This window comes from Salvelinus fontinalis, chromosome 5 (genome assembly GCF_029448725.1).
Source record: "Salvelinus fontinalis isolate EN_2023a chromosome 5, ASM2944872v1, whole genome shotgun sequence".
Classification (NCBI taxonomy): Eukaryota; Metazoa; Chordata; class Actinopteri; order Salmoniformes; family Salmonidae; genus Salvelinus; species Salvelinus fontinalis.
In genome coordinates, this window is record NC_074669.1 from 12,697,800 (window position 1) to 12,717,180 (window position 19,381).

A 19,381-nucleotide genomic window follows, 5' to 3' on the forward strand; every position below is an offset into this window, starting at 1 on the left:
AGTGCAACGTAGAACGTTTCAGATAGAAATACATTTCCTTTAACACCCACTGCGTTCTATTCCAATTGGCATAGAATATGATTTGTTCTGTACGGTGGATATCTTTGTGGGGCGTTTTGTAATGTCGCAACTTGCCTCAGGAATGGAATGTCGACTCTTCAGCCTCAGCCACAAATTCGGATTTCGGCTAGGGACAGATTTGACAGAGGCTGAGCAAGTGTATACTTTAAAGTTTACCATAAGCTTAAATCATTACATTAACAAATCTTAAGTCGTTTTTTTGCGCCAATTGTTTGTTTACCAGCACTAGTTAAAACGGGAGGAATTCAATTTAAGCGAATACGGAGATCCATTTTGTTATTTTTGGGAATTCGAACAGTTTTCCCTCTGAAGCGTTGTGTGTTAACGGACATATAGCTTTAGCTGGCTTTGTTGGGTTGGCGAAAACACACGGTGAAAGACGACCGAACAAAAGAAACCACGAAAAGATCTAGCGTTATCCATAACATTTGTAGTTATATGCATATTATATTTAGCTAGCTAGTGTACTAGTTAAGTTACCTATAAACTGAAAACTAACGTTAGCAACAGCGATTAATCATTTTGAGCGACAGCCTTTGAAGAATTAAGAAAGGAACATTCAAATGGTCGAGGTTTGTATTTCATCACCAACGAAAACGAGATTCCAGCTGGTAGCTACTAGGCTACTTTTGTCGACTGATATACACCTGGACAAACAAGAGATATTGATTAGCTAGCTAACGCCAGCTGGATCACCAATTTTGGGGACAATAACTAGCGTTCGCTAGTGATCTGGTCAACTCGTGCGATTATTGGCTAGATTCGAGCTTGCAAATACGGACAAAGAGGGGAACAACAAGCCAATATTTTTGTGGCTGCATTTTGAATACTCATCATTCATCGTATTTGGGAAGGAAAACAATAAACAAGGAATTGACATGATGTTTCCACAATCCAGACATTCAGTAAGTGGATTTAATGTCATATTCGGAGAATCACTAGATTATTTTCTGTATTAAACTTGTTTGTCTGCGTGTGCCAGTTAGATTGTATCTAGTTATACAATGAGCATACATCGTTACATTGTATTGCATCAAAGGTTTTTATGCTTTCAGCATGTCACTTCCATCAAGAAATATGATCGTCACATTTTGTTTCAAATCTGAATTAAGCAGACCCCCTGGGGCAATTTGATTACCAAACCAGACATAAGTTAGGGCCTATTTATGCCTAATTACCATGACCCGTATTATGCTTAACTACTTGTTGTGGCCATACATTTGTATGCCGTTTGTTGACTGCGATTTCACAGGTTATTAGTTAAAGTGGAAAAGAATCATGCTCATTTCCAAGTATTTACATCAAACTGTCGGTGACACAATTACAATATTTGTTCTGTTCAATACAGAATCGGCATGATTTTCATTGCTACTGAATTTGGATTGCAAGGCAGATGGGAAATGTAGAACGGATGGCTATTTTACTGTGGCTACAAGTATACAAGCCCGACAACGTAATGCATACAGTGTAGCGATTACTCTTACAGGGAGCCCCAAATGATGACATTGAAGAAGTTGACGGACTTTGCAGACATGATACAGGAACTGGGGGGAGATTTGGTTCATGTCCAATGTTAAAACATTTAACATAATTAACTTTCGAAAGACAGGCAGTTCTGATATGATTTGTTGGCAATTGAATATATCGTTTCTTTGACAACGATAAGTACGGCTGTCTCTACATGATTCTCTTGACAATAAAATACTTAAGTTGAGTATCTACCTTAGTATCCAGAATATACTGAGGGGTAGAGCTGGTACTGGCTTGTGATTCATGGCCTGCAACCCATGTAGTGGGTCTGTGTTGTGCCTTAACAACCACGTGCCCATCCAGTTGTTATGCAAGTATAGTAATGGCGTATTAATAAATAACATGAAAAACACGACAGGTGTTATGGAAACATGAAGTGTCGGTACAATTTCTTTTTTTTGTCGGTAAAATTAATTGTGTGAAAATTGATGGCGTAAACCATCACTTGGAGTCACGGGATGATATGCCAAGTTGTACTACAACAACGTGGGAAAGCATTAAGGGCCTGATTCAGATTTAGGAAATTAACGCTTTTTATAGGCACGCCTTTCCTACGAACTTCTCAGTAGTACTTTTTCAGGCTTACGCATCGAACACACCGGCAGTGTCATTGCATTTTGGTACACCAGAATTACTTTCATTTCCAATGAAACGCTGCGTTTGCCTTGCAGCGTTGCAGACGCAGTTGCAGTGCGTTTACTCTTGTCTATACATTGGATTTATCGAACCTATGCGTCAAACTATGCATAGATGGCTTGACAGAAATGGTAGCAGAAGTTGAATGTTGAACCTTTGTTGCATACATGTGCAGATGATGCTGCATTCTATTTTGCGCAATGATGCTGGCCGTGTGATCGGCAGCATCATTGCATTTTGGTACACCAGAAGTAATTAATTTCCAGTGGAACGCTGCGTTTGCTTTGTAGCATTGCTGTTGCTGTGCGTTCTGTGTGGTGCATACTTTGGATTTATCGAATGTAAGCTCAAACTGTATGCGTAGACGACTTGACAGAAATGGTAGCAGAAGGTGAATGTTGAACTTTTGTTGCATACACATCCAGATGATCCTGCATACTATTTTGCACAATGACACTATCGGTGTGATCAAGGCGTTACCTTATGCCGGTGCGTAATAGGCTTTGCAGGCGTTGTTCCCTTGCACGCACTGAATAAATGTAATTCACCTGGTGAAAACCCTCCCACTTGCTGTGTTTTTTCCTCGTGGAGTTGTCATTCAATAGGGGTTTCAGTACATTTATATAAAGACATCTTTAAAAAATAAAACTTATTAGAGCATATGGAGAGAATGTTCAGAACATTAGGGATCAATGAGAGAAGGCCATGTAAATACAGACATTCGTCGCATTTTCAGCACCAATTGGTACATTCAAAATACTCTATTGTATATTATTTGGGGTTAGGAAAGTATTTATGAATAATTAAAAAACAAGTTTGGATGCCTTTACACAAAATATATTGGTTTATCAAAAATACGCTGGTTTGATTCATCCTTAAAATTACCATATTCAACTGTTCAATCCATGACATATTGGAAGGTGAGAAAAGTGTAGAATATGGTTTGAACAGTAGTCTATAAATCTACCTTAATATTCTTCGCTTATCATGGAACTGTGACAATGGTCCAGATGTAACGGATGTGAAATGGCTAGCTAGTTAGCGGGTACGCGCTAATAGCGTTTCAATCAGTTACGTCACTTGCTCTGAAACCTAGAAGTAGTGTTTCCCTTTGCTCTGCAAGGGCCGCGGCTTTTGTGGAGCGATGGGTAACGACGCTTCGTGGGTGTCAGTTGTTGATGTGTGCAGAAGGTCCCTGGTTCGCGCCCGAGGTCGGGGCGAGGGGACGGTCTAAAGTTATACTGTTACACAGACATCATGAACCGTGCACCAGGCTCCAGGTTTAAACTGATACATATGGTCTGCATTCCATAATGATTCAAATAGGCTACAAGTCCCAAATTATTTCAGAACTTGTAATACATTAGCCTACTATGAACCACTATTGCTAGCTATCCTCAGGAACAGACACGCGAACGTGACAGAGGAAACGTAAACAAACAATATATAATGGTGCAAAGTGTAAGGAAAATAACAAGGTTATAAATGCATGCGGGTATAACTGACGGTGGCTACCGCTAGTGGCTAATATTTAACACAATACATTGTACTTAAAAAAAATGTTTATTTTTATATATACAGTGAAAAAGTCCAGGCATATAAATTAAACATTCTAGAAATCAAATAGGGTGTATCTGTAGACACATTAATTTCTTTGATCTCCACCTAAAACAAATAGCGGGTGAATAGCATGCTAATGTCATGCTTAAGATCAAGGTCAGACTACGCATAGAGAGAAGTACTTAACTAGCGTCGGACCCCCCCGACCCCCACCAAAAGAGTTTGATGATGAGCTTGATGCAAATTTCCTATAAATATTGATGGTATTATTTTAATGCTGGTGAGATGATGATCAATGCTTGGCTGCAAGTTATCAAATAAAAAGGATATTGCTCTTATCCATATCTTATAACCTACCCTGTCGACTTTATCAGAGAAATGTCTAGAGAGCATGCGGCAAAAACAGATTGGGCAAGTTTGCGACTTATCGCAAAAGATTTAGCAGCCATCGGTAGATGGAAACACATTGAACTTCTTGGTTTTTGCAAAAGTACTTTTTATGTGCACTACGTCATCACACACAGCATTTTGTCCTCAATAAGTCAGTTTAATGGAAACACCTCTCGTGGGAAAATGTGAATATTCTTTATGCATATTTTAGAATATTCACCAAAAAAATTTGTCTCCATTTGTATTAAAACCAGGCTATTGTGTGTAATGGAATGCATATTTCCCAGCATGAAAACAACTAACCCTGGTGGGTGCCTTTTTATGACTGGAATAGGCCAAATCTTTTTCCCAAATCCCAATTTCCCATGGTAATAGAAATTGGTCTATGGTATAAAAAAAAAACTGACTCTCAGCCCATGATCACATAACTCATATTTGTGTACATATTCAAGTAAAAAATGAACACTTCGGTAAACGTCTATTTGAAATTTTAACATCACTGTCATGTGCTAAACAAGCAATTGCATTTGCACGGTGTTGGTGCTGTGTAGACCCTGTCGTTCACAGCACAAATAAAACCTGAAATGAACGTTTTGGAATACAATGTCTGCAAAAACTATTACAAGGCTATTATGTTACCATGGTGTGCTTGCTCCATAGCAACAATTTGTCACTGCCAGTTCCAACGTAGAAGGGGGAGGAATTGTTTGCTCAGGCTAGAGCCTGGATGTCTCATGATATGAATGGTGTGCCCTTGTGCATGCAGCCGCGGGATGCGTCTCTGTTCTAAGACAGGCAGTGTGTCTGAGAAGACTGCAAAGGTTCCAACCACTTCATCAGTGTGCAGAGGAGAAGAAAAGTGCTCCTAATTGTGTGAGAGACCTAACTGGATCCCCATCCCATTCTACAGAACCCTTCAACTGACTGAGACACTTTTTGTATTTTGAAAGTTATATCTTGAAAACTTGCTGACATGCAAAAAATTGTGGAACTCTTTCAACAGTGCACTAATGAAACAAATACCAAAATATAGTTTGGGAGTTTCCTTTTAAGGTCAACGGCATCATGAACTTTGCAAGTACCAGGACATTTTAGCCAAAAACCTGGTTGCCTCTGCCAAGAGGTTGAAACTTGGCTTCAAGTGAATCTTCCAGAAAGATGTCAACATTGAACCATGCCCCATGGTGGCGGTGGGGTTATGGTATGGGCAGGCATAAGCTACAGACAACTAACACAAATGCATTTTATCAATGGCAATTTAAGTGCACAAAAATATGAGATTGTGAGGCCCATGCTCATAATTTTTATTTTAAGGTATCTATGACCAACCGATGCATATCTGTATTCCTAGTCATGTGAAATCCATAGATTAGGGCCTAATGAATTTATTTAAATTGACTGATTCCCTCATATAAACTGTAACTAAGTCAAATCAATGAAATTGTTGCGTTTGAACAAAAACAATGTAATTGAGAGTGAAAAGGAATCTTGTACAGAATCAAAATATTACAAAACAGTCATCCTGTTTGCAACAAGGCACTAAAGTAATACTGAAAAAAATGTGGCAAAGCAAATTAACTTTGTCATGAATACAAAGTTTTATGTTTGAGGTAAACCTAATACAACACATTACTGAATACCATTCTCCATTTTCTTCAAGCATAATGGTGGCTGCATCATGTTATGGGTATGCTTGTAATCGTTAAGGACTGGGGAATTTTTCAGGATAGAAAATAAACAAATGGAGAGTTAAGAAAAAAAGACAGCAGCTAAGCACAGGCAAAATCCTTGAGGAAAACCTGCTTCAGTCTGCTTTACACCCCCAGACACTGGGAAATGAATTCACGTTTCAGCAGGACAATTACCTGAAACACAGGGGCAAATCTACACTGGCGTTGCTTACCAAAAAGACAGTGAGTGGCTGAGTTACAGTTTTGACTTAAATCTATGGCAAGACCTGAAAATGGTTGTCTAGCAATGATCAACAACCAGACTTTTTAGAATTTTGAAAAGGATAATGGGCAATGTCGGTGTGAATACTTACAGTTGAAGTCGGGAAGTTCACATACACCTTAGCCAAATACATTTAAACTCCGTTTTTCACAATTTCTGACATTTAATCATAGTAAAAAATCCCTGTCTTAGGTCAGTTAGGATCACCACTTTATTTTAAGAATGTGAAATGTCAGAATAATAGTGATTTATTTCAGATTTTATTTTGTTCATCACATTCCCAGTGGGTCAGAAGTTTACCTACACTCAATTAGTATTTGGTAGCATTGCCTTTAAATTGTTTCATTTGGGTCAAATGTTTCGGGTAGCCTTCCACAAGCCTCCTACAATAAGTTGGGTGAATTTTGTCCCATTCCTCCTGACAGAGCTGGTGTAAATGAGTCAGGTTTGTAGGCCTCCTTGCTCGCACACGCTTTTTTAGTTCAGCCCACAAATCTTCTATAGGATTGAGGTCAGGGCTTTGTGATGGCCACTTCAATACCTTGACTTTGTTGTCCTTAAGCCATTTTGCCACAACTTTGGAACTATGCTTGGGGACATTGTTCATTTGGAAGACCCATTTGCGACCAAGCTTGAACTTCCTGACTGATGTCTTGAGATGTTGCTTCAATAAATCCACATAGTTTTCCTTTCTCATGAAGCCATCTATTTTGTGAAGTGCACCAGTCCTTCCTGCAGCGAAGCACCCCCACAACATGATGCTGCCGCCCCCGTGCTTCACGGTTGGGATTGTGTTCTTCAGCTTGCAAGCTCCCCCCTTTTCCTCCAAACATAACAATTAGAGGTCGACCAATTAATTGGAATGGCTGATTAATTAGGGCCGATTTCAAGTTTTTATAACAATCGGTAATCGGCATTTCTGGACACCGATCATGGCCGATTACATTGCACTCCACGAGGAGACTGCGTGGCAGGCTGAGTACCTGTTATGCGAGTGCAGCAAGGAGCCAAGGTAAGGTGCTAGCTAGCATTAAACGTATCTTGTAAAAAAACAGTCAATCTTAACATAATCACTAGTTAACTACACATGGTTGATGATATTACTAGTTTATCTAGCTTGTCCTGCGTTGCATATAATCGATGCGGTGCCTGTTTATTTATCAATGAATCACAGCCTACTTCGCCAACGGGTGATTTAACAAGCGCATTCACGAAAAAAGCACTGTCGTTGCACCAATGTGTACCTAACCATAAACATCAACGCCTTTCTTAAAATCAATACACAAGTATTTATTTTTAAACTTGCATATTTAGTTAATATTGCCTGATAACATGAATTTCTTTTAACTAGTGTGCAGCAATTTGGGCCACCTGGCTCGTTGCGAACTGTGTGAAGACCATTTCTTCCTAACAAAGACAGCCAACTTCGCCAAACGGGGGATGATTTAACAAAAGCGCATTATCGGAAAAAAGCACAATCGTTGCACGAATGTACCTAACCATAAACATCAAAGCATTTCTTAAAATCAATACACAGAAGTATATATATTTTTTAACCTGCATATTTAGTTAAAATAAATTCATGTTAGCAGGCAATATTAAACTAGGAAAATTGTGTCACTTCTCTTGCGTTCATTGCACGCAGAGTCAGGGTATATGCAACAGTTTGGGCCGCCTGGCTCGTTGCGAACTAATTTGCCAGAATTTTACGTAATTATGACAAAACATTGCAGGTTGTGCAATGTAACAGGAATATTTAGACTTATGGATGCCACCCGTTAGATAAAATACGGAACGGTTCCGTATTTCACTGAATTAATAAACGTTTTGGTTTCGAAATGATAGTTTCTGGATTTGACCATATTAATGACCTACGGCTTGTATTTCTGTGTGTTATTATAATTAAGTCTATGATTTGATAGAGCAGTCTGACTGAGCGGTGGTAGGCAGCAGCAGGCTCGTAAGCATTCATTCAAACAGCACTTTCGTGCGTTTGCCAGCAGCTCTGTTTATGACTTCAAGCCTATCAACTCCCGAGATTAGGCTGGCAATACTAAAGTACCTATTAGAACATCCAATAGTCAAAGGTATATGAAATACAAATGGTATAGAGAGAAATAGTCCTATAATAACTACAACCTAAAACTTCTTACCTGGGAATATTGAAGACTCATGATTAAAGGAACCACCAGCTTTCATATGTTCTCATGTTCTGAGCAAGGAACTTAAACGTTAGCTTTTTTACATGGCACATATTGCACTTTTACTTTCTTCTCCAACACTTTGTTTTTGCATTATTTAAACCAAATTGAACATGTTTCGTTATTTATTTGAGACTAAATTGATTTTATTGATGTATTATATTAACTTAAAATAAAAGTGTTCATTCAGTATTGTTGTAATTGTCATTATTACAAATATATATATATATATAAATATAAAATCGTCCGATTAATCGGAATCAGCTTTTTTTGGTCCTCCAATAATCGGTATCGACGTTGAAAAATCATAATCGGTCGACCTCTAATGTAAACTTCTGACTTCAACTGTATATAAGAGATTTCTGTTTTAATTTTCAATACATTTTATGAAAATGTCTACAAACATGTTTTCACTTTGTCATGGGGTATTGTGTGTAGATTTTTTTAATCCATTTTGATTTCAGGTTTTAACACAGTAATGTGTAATAAGTCAAGGGGTTTGAATACTTTTTGAAGCCACTGTAGATACAATACCATTCAAAAGTTTGGGGTCACTTAGAAATGTCCTTGTTTTCCATGAAAACATACATGAAATTAATTGCAAAAGGAATAGGACATATAGTCAAGAAGTTGACAAGGTTATAAATAATGATTTGTAATTGAAATAATAGTGTCCTTCAAACTTTGCTTTCCTCAAAGAATCCTCCATTTGCAGCCTTGCAGGCCTTTGGCATTCTAGTTGTCAATTTGTTGAGGTAATTGGAAGAGATTTCACCCCATGCTTCCTGAAGCACCTCCCACAAGTTGGATTGGCTTGATGGGCTACTCCCACGACAGCTCAATAGGGTAGCGATCCTATGACTGTGCTGGCCACTCTATTATAGACAGAATACCAGCTGACTGCTTCTTCCCTAAATAGTTATTGCTTAGTTTGGAGCTGTGCTTTGCGTCATTGTAATGTTGTAGGAGGAAATTGGCTCCAATTAAGCGCCGTCCACAGGGTATGGCGTTGCAAAATGGATTATAGCCTTCCTTCTCCAAGATCCCTTTTACCCTGTACAAATCTCCCACTTTACCACCACCAAGCACCCCCAGACCATCACATTGCCTCCATCATGCTTGACAGATGGCGTCAAGCACTCCTCCAGCAACTTTTCATTTTTTCTGCATCTCACGAATGTTCTTCTTTGTGATCCAAACACCTCAAACTTAGATTTGTCTGTCCATAACACTTTTTTCCAATCTTCCTCTGTCCAGTGTCTGTGTTCTTTTGCCCATCTTAATCTTTTTATTGGCCAGTCTGAGATATGGCTTTTCTTTGCAAGTCTGCTTAGAAGGCCAGCATCCCGGAGGCACCTCTTCACTGTTGACGTTGAGACTGGTGTTTTGCGGGTACTATTTAATGAAGCTGCCAGTTAACTTCTTCTGGCTGCAAGCCCGAGGCCGCCCACAATATGACAACAGCCAGCTCAAGTGCAGGGCGCGAAATTCAAAATATATATTTTTTAAATATTTAACTTTCACACATTAACAAGTCCAATACAGCAAATGAAAGGTACACATCTTGTAAATCCAGCCAACATGTCCGATTTTTAAAATGTTTTACAGCGAAAACAGCACGTATATTTATGTTAGCTCACCACCAAATACAAAAAAAGGACAGACATTTTTCATAGCACAGGTAGCATGCACAAAGCCAACCTAACTAACCAAGAACCAACCAAACTAACCAACAAACAACTTCATCAGATGACAGTCTTATAACATGTTATACAATAAATCTATGTTTTGTTCGAAAAATGTGCATATTTCAGGTATAAATCATAGTTTACATTGCAGCTACAATCAGAAATTGCACCGAAAGCAGCCATAATAATTACAGACACCAACGTCAAATACCTAATTACTCATCATAAAACATTTCCGAAAAATACATAGTGTACAGCAAATGAAAGACAGGCATCTTGTGATTCCAGCCAATATTTCCGATTTATTAAGTGTTTTACAGCGAAAACACAATATAGCGTTATATTAGCTTACCACAATAGCCAGAAACACAAGCCATTTCCCAGTAGCAAAGGTTAGCGATCGTAACAAACCAGTAAAAGATATATAATTTTTGACTAACCTTGATATTCTTCATCAGATGACAGTCCTATAACATCAGGTTATACATACACTTATGTTTTGTTCGAAAATGTGCATATTTAGAGCTGAAATCAGTGGTTATACATTGTGCTAACGTAGCTACTATTTCCCACAACGTTCGGATATTTTTCTGACACACATATTCTGACCAAATAGCTATTCATAAACAGAACTAAAAAATACATGTTGTATAGGAAATGATAGATCCATTAGTTCTTAATGAAATCGCTGTGTTAGAATTCAAAAAAAATTACTTCATTACGACATCGAGCTTCGGTATAGCTCGAGTACCCAAAAGTTGGGCGCCGACGACTAGTTCACATGTACGACAGATATATGAAATAGCATCATGAAATGTTTCTTACTTTTGTTGATCTTTCATCAGAATGTTGGACAAGGGGTCCTTTGTCGGGAACAATCGTTGTTTGGATTTAGAACGTCCATTTTCCCTCTCGATTTAGCAAGCACACTAGCCAAGTGGCACGAATCTCTCCATCGTCAACAAAGTCAGAGAGCGGAACACGGCAAAACTCCCGAAAAAATTTCAATAATCTGATTAAACTATATTAAAAAAAACATACTTTACGATGATATGGTCACATGTATCAAATAAAATCAAAGCCGGAGATAGTAGTCGCCTATAACGGCAGCTAAACAGAAGGCAAATCCAGGTACCTCCTCGCTCTCTCCAGAAAACAGGAAATGGGGGACACGTCATACAAAGAGCTTGTTTTCCACTTCAGACCAAGATAAACACTCAATTTCTTCTCTCACCGCCTCTTGACATCCAGGGGAAGGTCTATGAAGTGCATGTATACTAATACGTATCATGCCCATTTTATAGGCAGGAAGTAGAACAGAGCCTCGATTTCAGACTTTCCACTTCCTGGTCAGGAAGTTTGTGCCAAATGAGTTCTGTTTGACTCACAGATATAATTCAAACGGTTTTAGAAACTAGAGAGTGTTTTCTATCCAATAGTAATAATAATATGCATATTGTACGAGCAAGAATTGAGTACGAGGCCGTTTGAAATGGGCACCTTTTATCTGGCTACTCAATACTGCCCCTGCAGCCCAAACAGGTTAAGGACTTGTGAGGCATCTGTTTCTCAAACTAGACACACTAATGTACTTGTCCTCTTGCTCAGTTGTGCACCGGTGCCTCCCACTCTTTCTATTCTGGTTAGTGCCAGTTTGCGCTGTTCTGTGAAGGCAGTAGTACCCAGCGATGTACGAGATCTTCAGTTTCTTAGCAATTTATCGCATGGAATAGCCTTCATTTCTCAGAACAAGAATAGACTGATGAGTTTCAGAAGAAAGTTTTTTGTTTCTGGCCATTTTGAGTCTGTAATCGAACCCACAAATGCTGATGCTCCTGATACTCAACAAGTCTAAAGTAAAATCATTTTAAAAAAGAGGCCAGTTTTATTTCTTCTTTAATTAGAATACCTGTTTTCAGCTGTACTAACATAATTACAAAAGGGTTTTCTAATGATCAATTAGCCTTTTAAAATGATAAACTTGGATTAGCTAACACAACATGCCATTGGAACACAGAAGTGATGTTTGCTGATAATGGTCCTCTGTAGTCCTATGTAGATATTCCATAAAAAAAATCAGCTGTTTCCAGCTACAATAGTAAAATGCAACATTACCAATGTCTACACTCTATTGCTGATCAATTTTATGTTATTTTAATGGGCTTTAAAAATAAAAACGGACTTTTCTAAGTGACCCCAAACTTTTGAACGGTAGTGTATGTGTCAGATTAGAACTGTCATGATGGAAGATTTAAACTGGAGATTAAGATGTGAGATGCTCTCTCAAACTGTGAAATGCTTAAAGTAGAATATTTCTCCTTCATATATTTCTGTAATAAACTAAGTATATTCCAAGTTATGGTGACAATTTTAAGTTTACGCTATTTTACCTTGATTCCTATGCAATTAAGGTGTTATAATTTGAATGGTTTTAAAGCCCTATTCACAAAGGACTAGTATTACTAGAGAACATTGGTTATGTAAATATTACCCCTTCATTCTGGGCGTGATGATATTTCAACATGTCCAGGCGATAACAGGTTACACTGATAACTTGAGCTTGGCTTCCCAAGTTTCTAAATCGCACCAAACCGTCTTTGGTGTAGCGTCGCCATAATATTTGAATGAAGGAAGTGTGATCATAATCATTCGAATATTTTAGCCATCCAAAGTGGAAAACGTCCTAAAATCCCCCCAGCCTTCAGATGTGTGCTAAACAGTGCACTTTCACTTGAGATGCATGTGTTATGGATGATAGTGAACTTGTCATTTCAAAAAGTTTACCTTAGTTGAATTGCTGCTTTGCGATCTATTAACAGCAAGGTTGCATTAAATATACACTTTTTTTACTTGTGCATTTGCCGATGTTCAATTAATTAATTGTCGCAACATATAAACAAAAGCATTCACTGTGAAAGTTTATACATGTAGGCCCTTCATATATAGGCTTTGCACAGCACATTTGTTTTAAGCGTTCATTTATTGAATCAGTTGTTTTCTTGCTCAAACTTCGAGTAACACCTGTCAACCTTGGACATGTCTCTCAAAACACAGGGATGTCGAGTCGCACAGGACTAGTAGTATCAGAGGACCTTGGAGTTAGTAGGTTTTCGACTGGAATTTTCGGCAGATTTGGATGGGACTTAAATTACTGATGTGGTAATTTGTGCTCGTGCACATAATTATCTCCCCCAATAAAACTACTCCCGCGCAAATGGGGTTTAAGAAAGTGAATGTGCTTCCAGTCCATGCGGTACTGTAGCAGTTACAGCATGATATCTCATCTTTCAAGCCCCTGTGACCAGCACCAGGTGTTTAAACCCAGGTGTATTTGCATACATTTGGTTGTGAGTAACTAACACAGATAAGCAAATGGCAGATGATGGATAAAACCATTTCTGCTGTAAGTAGAACCCACAGAACAGCTTGTCGCCACTGCTGCTAAATTTGGCAATATGGGAGTAAAATCTCAAACCTATAGACAATACAAGAAGTTTGGCCTTGATTCACAGGTGCATGATCACACACACACCCAGCTCATTTAGCTTTATCATGCGTTCCCAGATCTGGTGCCGTGTTGGGAGGGTCAGGGTAGAGGATGCACAGGCATTATTAAGGCCACTTGAATTAATAGTACAGCCCCCAGACTTTCTCTAAAGCCTCAAACCTGGGATGGGAGCTTAATCCCTGGTCCCCTGTATCGCCCATTAAACAAACTCCCACCCACCCCTGCTCAATCGCTCACTCTCTCTCACACACACACACTGTCTCACGCACACACATAAGGGTGCCATCTTCACCTTTCTCTAGCCAAAGCTGACATCCACTCGTCAATGCACTAATGATTGCACACCCATTTTTAAAATAAAGATTTCCCATGTCTTTCACTCTCTCCTACTCACCCATACACAACCTCAATAACAAGGGTACAGACATGTCTTAAAACACACACACAGATATCCTTAGTGGCTTCAATGGTCTCATCTGCTTTCTGTTTTTTTGAACAAATTAAATGTGGAGTTTGACACACACAGCCAGCAGATGTCAGGGCTGCTCATTAGCATGCCAGAGGGCCCAGTGCCCCACCAACCCCGCGGGGGGGCCCAGCTATTGAGGGGCTGAGTGCAGGCCACGGGTCACAGGTGATATGGATTTTTGTGCAGGGCCACACTGGCTGGTTTTTAAGTGACTATGGGGTTGGGGGATTGGGACAGTCCAATTCCCCATCATGAACACACACATTCTATGCAGGGTATGCATACCATACACCTCTCCCCATCCTGGGTTCATACATCCCAGTTATGGAGGACTAACACACGAGACTGGTTCTGCCCCCCAAAAAACATTTATTTCACTAAAAGCAATTTCAGTGATTGCTAACTAGATTAAATGCTAAGGCTAAATAATGTGGAAAATTTGACTTTGCCATTGCTGCAAGTGAGTATGTAAAAAAATAAAAAATAAAAAATATATATATATATATATATATATATATATTGAGCTCCTGGTTAGAATTCATTACTTCTCAAATCCTCCGAGAAGTGAAAGAACCACAGCATTTATATTGTGCTACCTGAAAGAGTTGTTTCTCTTATTATTCAGAGACCTGAAGATTGCATGAAGAGACACCTGTTACCGCCCATCTGGCCGCTCTCTCTATGATTGATGTGTATGTGTGGAGGTAGATTTTATGAGCCTCTGTTTTATGTGTTCATAAATAATTGCATGCTTTGTTTGTGGAGGTTGGCCTTTTGTTGTCTGCATACCTTATTCCCGAACCTGCTAAAGTGTGTGTGTGTGTGTGTGTGAGAGAGGAGAAAGAAAAGGACAAAGTGGAGGATGATGAAAGAGAGAAAGCAGAGCATGATGAGGATGTTTGTATGTGTGTGTGTCAGTGAGGGTACAAGCAGTATGTGTGGGAGTGTGTGAGGAGGGGGGGTTAGAAGTGGAGCAGTGCCTCCATCAGTATTCAGCAGTGGCTGTGTGGGTGGGGGGGGTGTAACCGCACCCCTGAGCAGAGCACTGGACTGGAACAAAGCGGCTAGGCGAGGGGGCTTTTGATTGGCCAACCCCGGCACAGGCCCCAGACCTGCCAGAACACAGGCACTGCAGAGGACAGACAAGAGAATTAGCTGTACTCTCTCCCTTCATACACGCAAGGCAGGAGAAAGACTTGTGCAACAAAACACCTCATCTTGGAGCTCATTGAAAACCCCAGAGATCTATGGCAGGAAGCCCTCCCAGACTGGACTGGTAGTGCCCAGGGTTAGGCTGTGGGCCAGCTGGGTCTAACAATCCAGGTAGCTACCTTCGTTGCTTAGCAGATAGGAGTCAGGGTCCAGAGGGAGCATTTTAGTGTCCGATGCATGTCAGGTCTTCCAGCCTTCTACTTTCATTGTCCATTTTTTTATTTGTTTCTGAAGCTGGGAGTAATCATTGTACTGCCCTTTTGGACCCTTGTAAGTAATAACCTTGCTTTTTAGAACAAGACATCAATCACAAGCACAACCACACACACACTAATCTCACAGCCTCCTTCACCAGGATATTTTTAATCTTGCACATGGTCTCCAAACCTACGGCCCTGTTGCCCTCACTGCTTTCCTCGCTCGTGACAAATTTCCCCTTGCGTGGCTGTCTCCTTCGGCTTGTTACAGCCCCTGTGCTCTTGCCCTGGCGTGTGTGTGTGTGCTGGTATGCCCTCCATGTCAATGCGTTGTGCGTTTGGACTGCCATGCTTGGCCGGCTTTGCGGTGGGGAGGGGGCTGCCTATGTATGCGAGTGCACTTCACTAGAAGTGATAAAAGTAAAATAATCACATTTTAAAGCATCTTAACTGCGTCTCTGGAATGGGGGTAAGCCCCAGCCTGGTCCATGGCGATAATAATCAAATTCCTGGCCCAAACCGGATTAGACTCCCTGTTGCTGTGTCTAAAGCCCAGTCCGGCGCTTAAGACACAATCCAATTCCTCAGCCCCTAACATGCAGGGGTTAGCCCTGAGCCAGCCAGCTCACTCTACTGGGTACACTGGCTTTACAACCTCTAAGCTGGGGCGTTTAGATGGAATTGTTTGTGGGAGCTCTTCTTGGATGGAAGATCTTATCGTCCGTTGTAGTGTAGTCCTTGTTATGTAGGTCTGTGTGCAACACTGTAACTTTGGTGGATATGGGGGGGGGGGGTCAGGGTCAATGAGTTCCAGTGTCAACGCCCCTCTAGGGTGGTCCAAGGGCATGCCCCCCTCCACACCAATGTTTCTATATTACTTTAAACTGTGTTCTTACTCTTAAGTTCAGAAAGTCACCACCCCACCCCTTTAGCGACATTTAAATGTCAACCCATTATTCTATTTGTGCACCCTTTACTACGCTTGTATAGTATATGGTCTTGAATGTCTAATTTATTATACCTAGTTCATTTAAAAGGAGTCGAGGCAGTCTGAGTCCAGAAACGTCTTACTTGGTTACATAATTTAAATGCTGTATTAATTCATAAAATAATTCAGTGACAGTCAAAACCTAATGCTTCAATATGGATCAAGCAGTAGACTTCAACATGAACATCAGTATGGCGTCATGCTCAAGCAATAGATTTGGAAAAAAATACATAGCAACAACTCATCATTCACCATAAAGTAAAAAACATACACATTCAAAACAGTCAATAACCGGTTGCAACCTTATACAAAGGTGGGCATATAGTGGTACAGAGAGGGGTCAGCTCTACAGCCTCAATTCACTTAAATGCACCAAATACCTGTTTATGCGGGTCACTGCCAGAAATGAAATTTGGGCATATTGTTTTCCTATTTATGGTATCCAGCTTCTCCTGGTGGATATGACAGACGGCAACAGTTCAATCTGCTTTGTGTCATTGTTAAGCGCAGCCACGTCTTCAATCTCCATGACAACCAAATGAAATCAAAATGCAGGCAACAACATTTGTTATAGCACTTGGGCTACAGTCAGTGAAGATGAGTTGAACTGATAGTGCTTTTATAACTCATTCTCACCTGATGACCTGTTCGTCATCTCCCTGCCTCAACGTGAGCGATGCTCTCTCTCTCTCTCCTATCTTTGAACCCTGCCATAATCACATGACCAAATACCATTATAATATGAAAAAAAATTGATGGCCTTAACAATGATTGGGTTAGCTTATTAACCAGATTTTTTATTAGCTAAATTATTTATTTACTATGTGGCAATAGGTATAGCTAGTGTCATGATGTTGCCAGGTTGGGGGTGGTTTATGACCCCCCCCCCCCCCCATAAATATCTTTCCCCCTTTTTCTCTCCACTCTACAGAATGGTCTCTTGGAAAGCCCTTTGTTAACCTCTCTAGGGTATGTGGGACGGTAGCGTCTCACCTCATCAACAGCCAGTGAAACTGCAGGGCGCCAAATTCAAAACAACAGAAATCCCATAATTAAAATTCCTCAAACATACAAGTATTTTACACTATTTTAAAGATACACTTGTTATAAATCCAGCCACAGTGTCCGATTTCAAAAAGGCTTTACGACGAAAGCACACCAAACGATTATGTTAGGTCAGAGCCAAGTCACAGAAAAACACAGCCATTTTTCCAGCTAAAGACAGGAGTCACAAAAAGCAGAAATAGAGATAAAATTAATCACTAACCTTTGATCTTTATGCAGATGACACTCATAGGACGTCATGTTACACAATACATGTATGTTTTGTTCGGTAAAGTTCATATTTATATCCAAAAATCTGAGTTTACATTGGCGCGTTATGTTCAGTAGTTCCAAAACATCCGGTGATTTTGCAGAGAGCCACTTCAATTTACAGAAATACTCATAATAAACATTGCTAAAACATACAACTGTTATGCATGGAATTTTAGATCCACTTCTTCTTAACCTGTCTAGGATGAGAGTGCCGCTAGCGGCACACCCCCCCCACCCCCACTGAAAAACCAGTGCCGCGAAATTCAAAAAAAATATTTTTTTTAAATATTTAACTTTCACACATTAAAGTCCAATACAGCTAATGAAAGACACAGATCTTGTGAATCCAGTCAACATGTCCGATTTTTAAAATGTTTTACAGGGAAGACACAATATGGAAAGATGTACATCTATTACCTAAAAACACATTAGCATAATCCACCATCTTTTATTTGTCCACCAACACCAGTAGCTATCACCAATTCGGCTAAACTAAGATATTTATAGCCCCTAACCAAGAAAAAAACTCATCAGATGACAGTCTGATAACATATTTATGGTATGGGATAGGTTTTGTTAGAAAAAAGTGCATATTTCAGGTAGATGGCATAGGTTACAATTGCACCCACCGTCACAAATGGAATAGAAAAACTACTTAGAGCAACGTGTTTACCTACTTACTAATCATCAAACATTACGTAAAAATACACAGCATACACGAATCGAAAGACGCAGATCCTGTGAATACAGACAATATTTCAGATTTTCTAAGTGTCTTACAGCGAAAACACAATAAATCGTTATATTAGCATAGCACATAGCACATAGCAGCCCAGCATTGATTCTAGCCAAAGTGAGCGATAAAAGTCAACATCGCCAAAATATATTAATTTTTTCACTAACCTTCTCAGAATTCTTCAGATGACACTCCTGTAACATCATATTACACAATCCATATAGAGTTTGATCGAAAATGTTTATATTTAGCCACCAAAATCATGGTTAGACAATGTGAAATGTAGCTCAGCTGGTCAGAAAATGTCCATGCGCCACTTAGACAGTGATCTACTCTTATACATAAATACTCATAAACGTGACTAAAAAATATAGGGTGGACAGGGATTGATAGACAATTTAATTCTTAATACAATCGCGGAATTACATTTTTTAAATTATCCTTACTTTTCAATACAGTTTGCGCCAAGTGAAGCTACGTCAAAAAACATGGCGTCCTAAGCCACTAACATTTTTCGACAGAAACACGATTTATCATAATAAAAATGTCCTACTTTGAGCTGTTCTTCCATCAGTATCTTGGGCAAAGGATCCTTTCTTGGGTCCAATCGTCTTTTGGTGGAAAGCTGTCCTCTTGCCATGTGGAAATGCCAACTGCGTTCGGGATGAACTGGAAGCGTGCCCAGCAATTTACAGCGTTTCAGAAATAAATGTCCCAAAATCGCACTAAACGGATATAAATTGCTATAAAACGCTTTAAATTAACTACCTTATGATGTTTTTAACTCCTATAACGAGTCTTAACATGACCGGAGAAAGATTACTCCCAACACTAACGCTTGGAACAGGAGCGGGTCGGTGTCCTCCACGCGCGTTACGCACCAAGAAAAGACTTGCTAGCTACAGGGTTTTTTAA

At 39.6% G+C, this 19,381-nt stretch overlaps 1 protein-coding gene across 2 annotated transcripts in view; it reads left to right on the forward strand.

Annotated features, from left to right (window-relative positions):
- The first annotated feature begins 272 nt into the window (after positions 1–272).
- The window catches only part of LOC129855137 (TLE family member 5-like), a 43,378-nt gene continuing 24,269 nt past the window's right edge, over positions 273–19,381 (forward strand). For both annotated transcript variants that reach the window (XM_055922488.1, XM_055922489.1), the window contains exon 1: positions 273–986. In XM_055922488.1, coding sequence (XP_055778463.1) covers positions 960–986 — 27 coding nt within the window. In that variant the 5' untranslated portion in view covers positions 273–959. The remainder of the gene's footprint in view (positions 987–19,381) is intronic.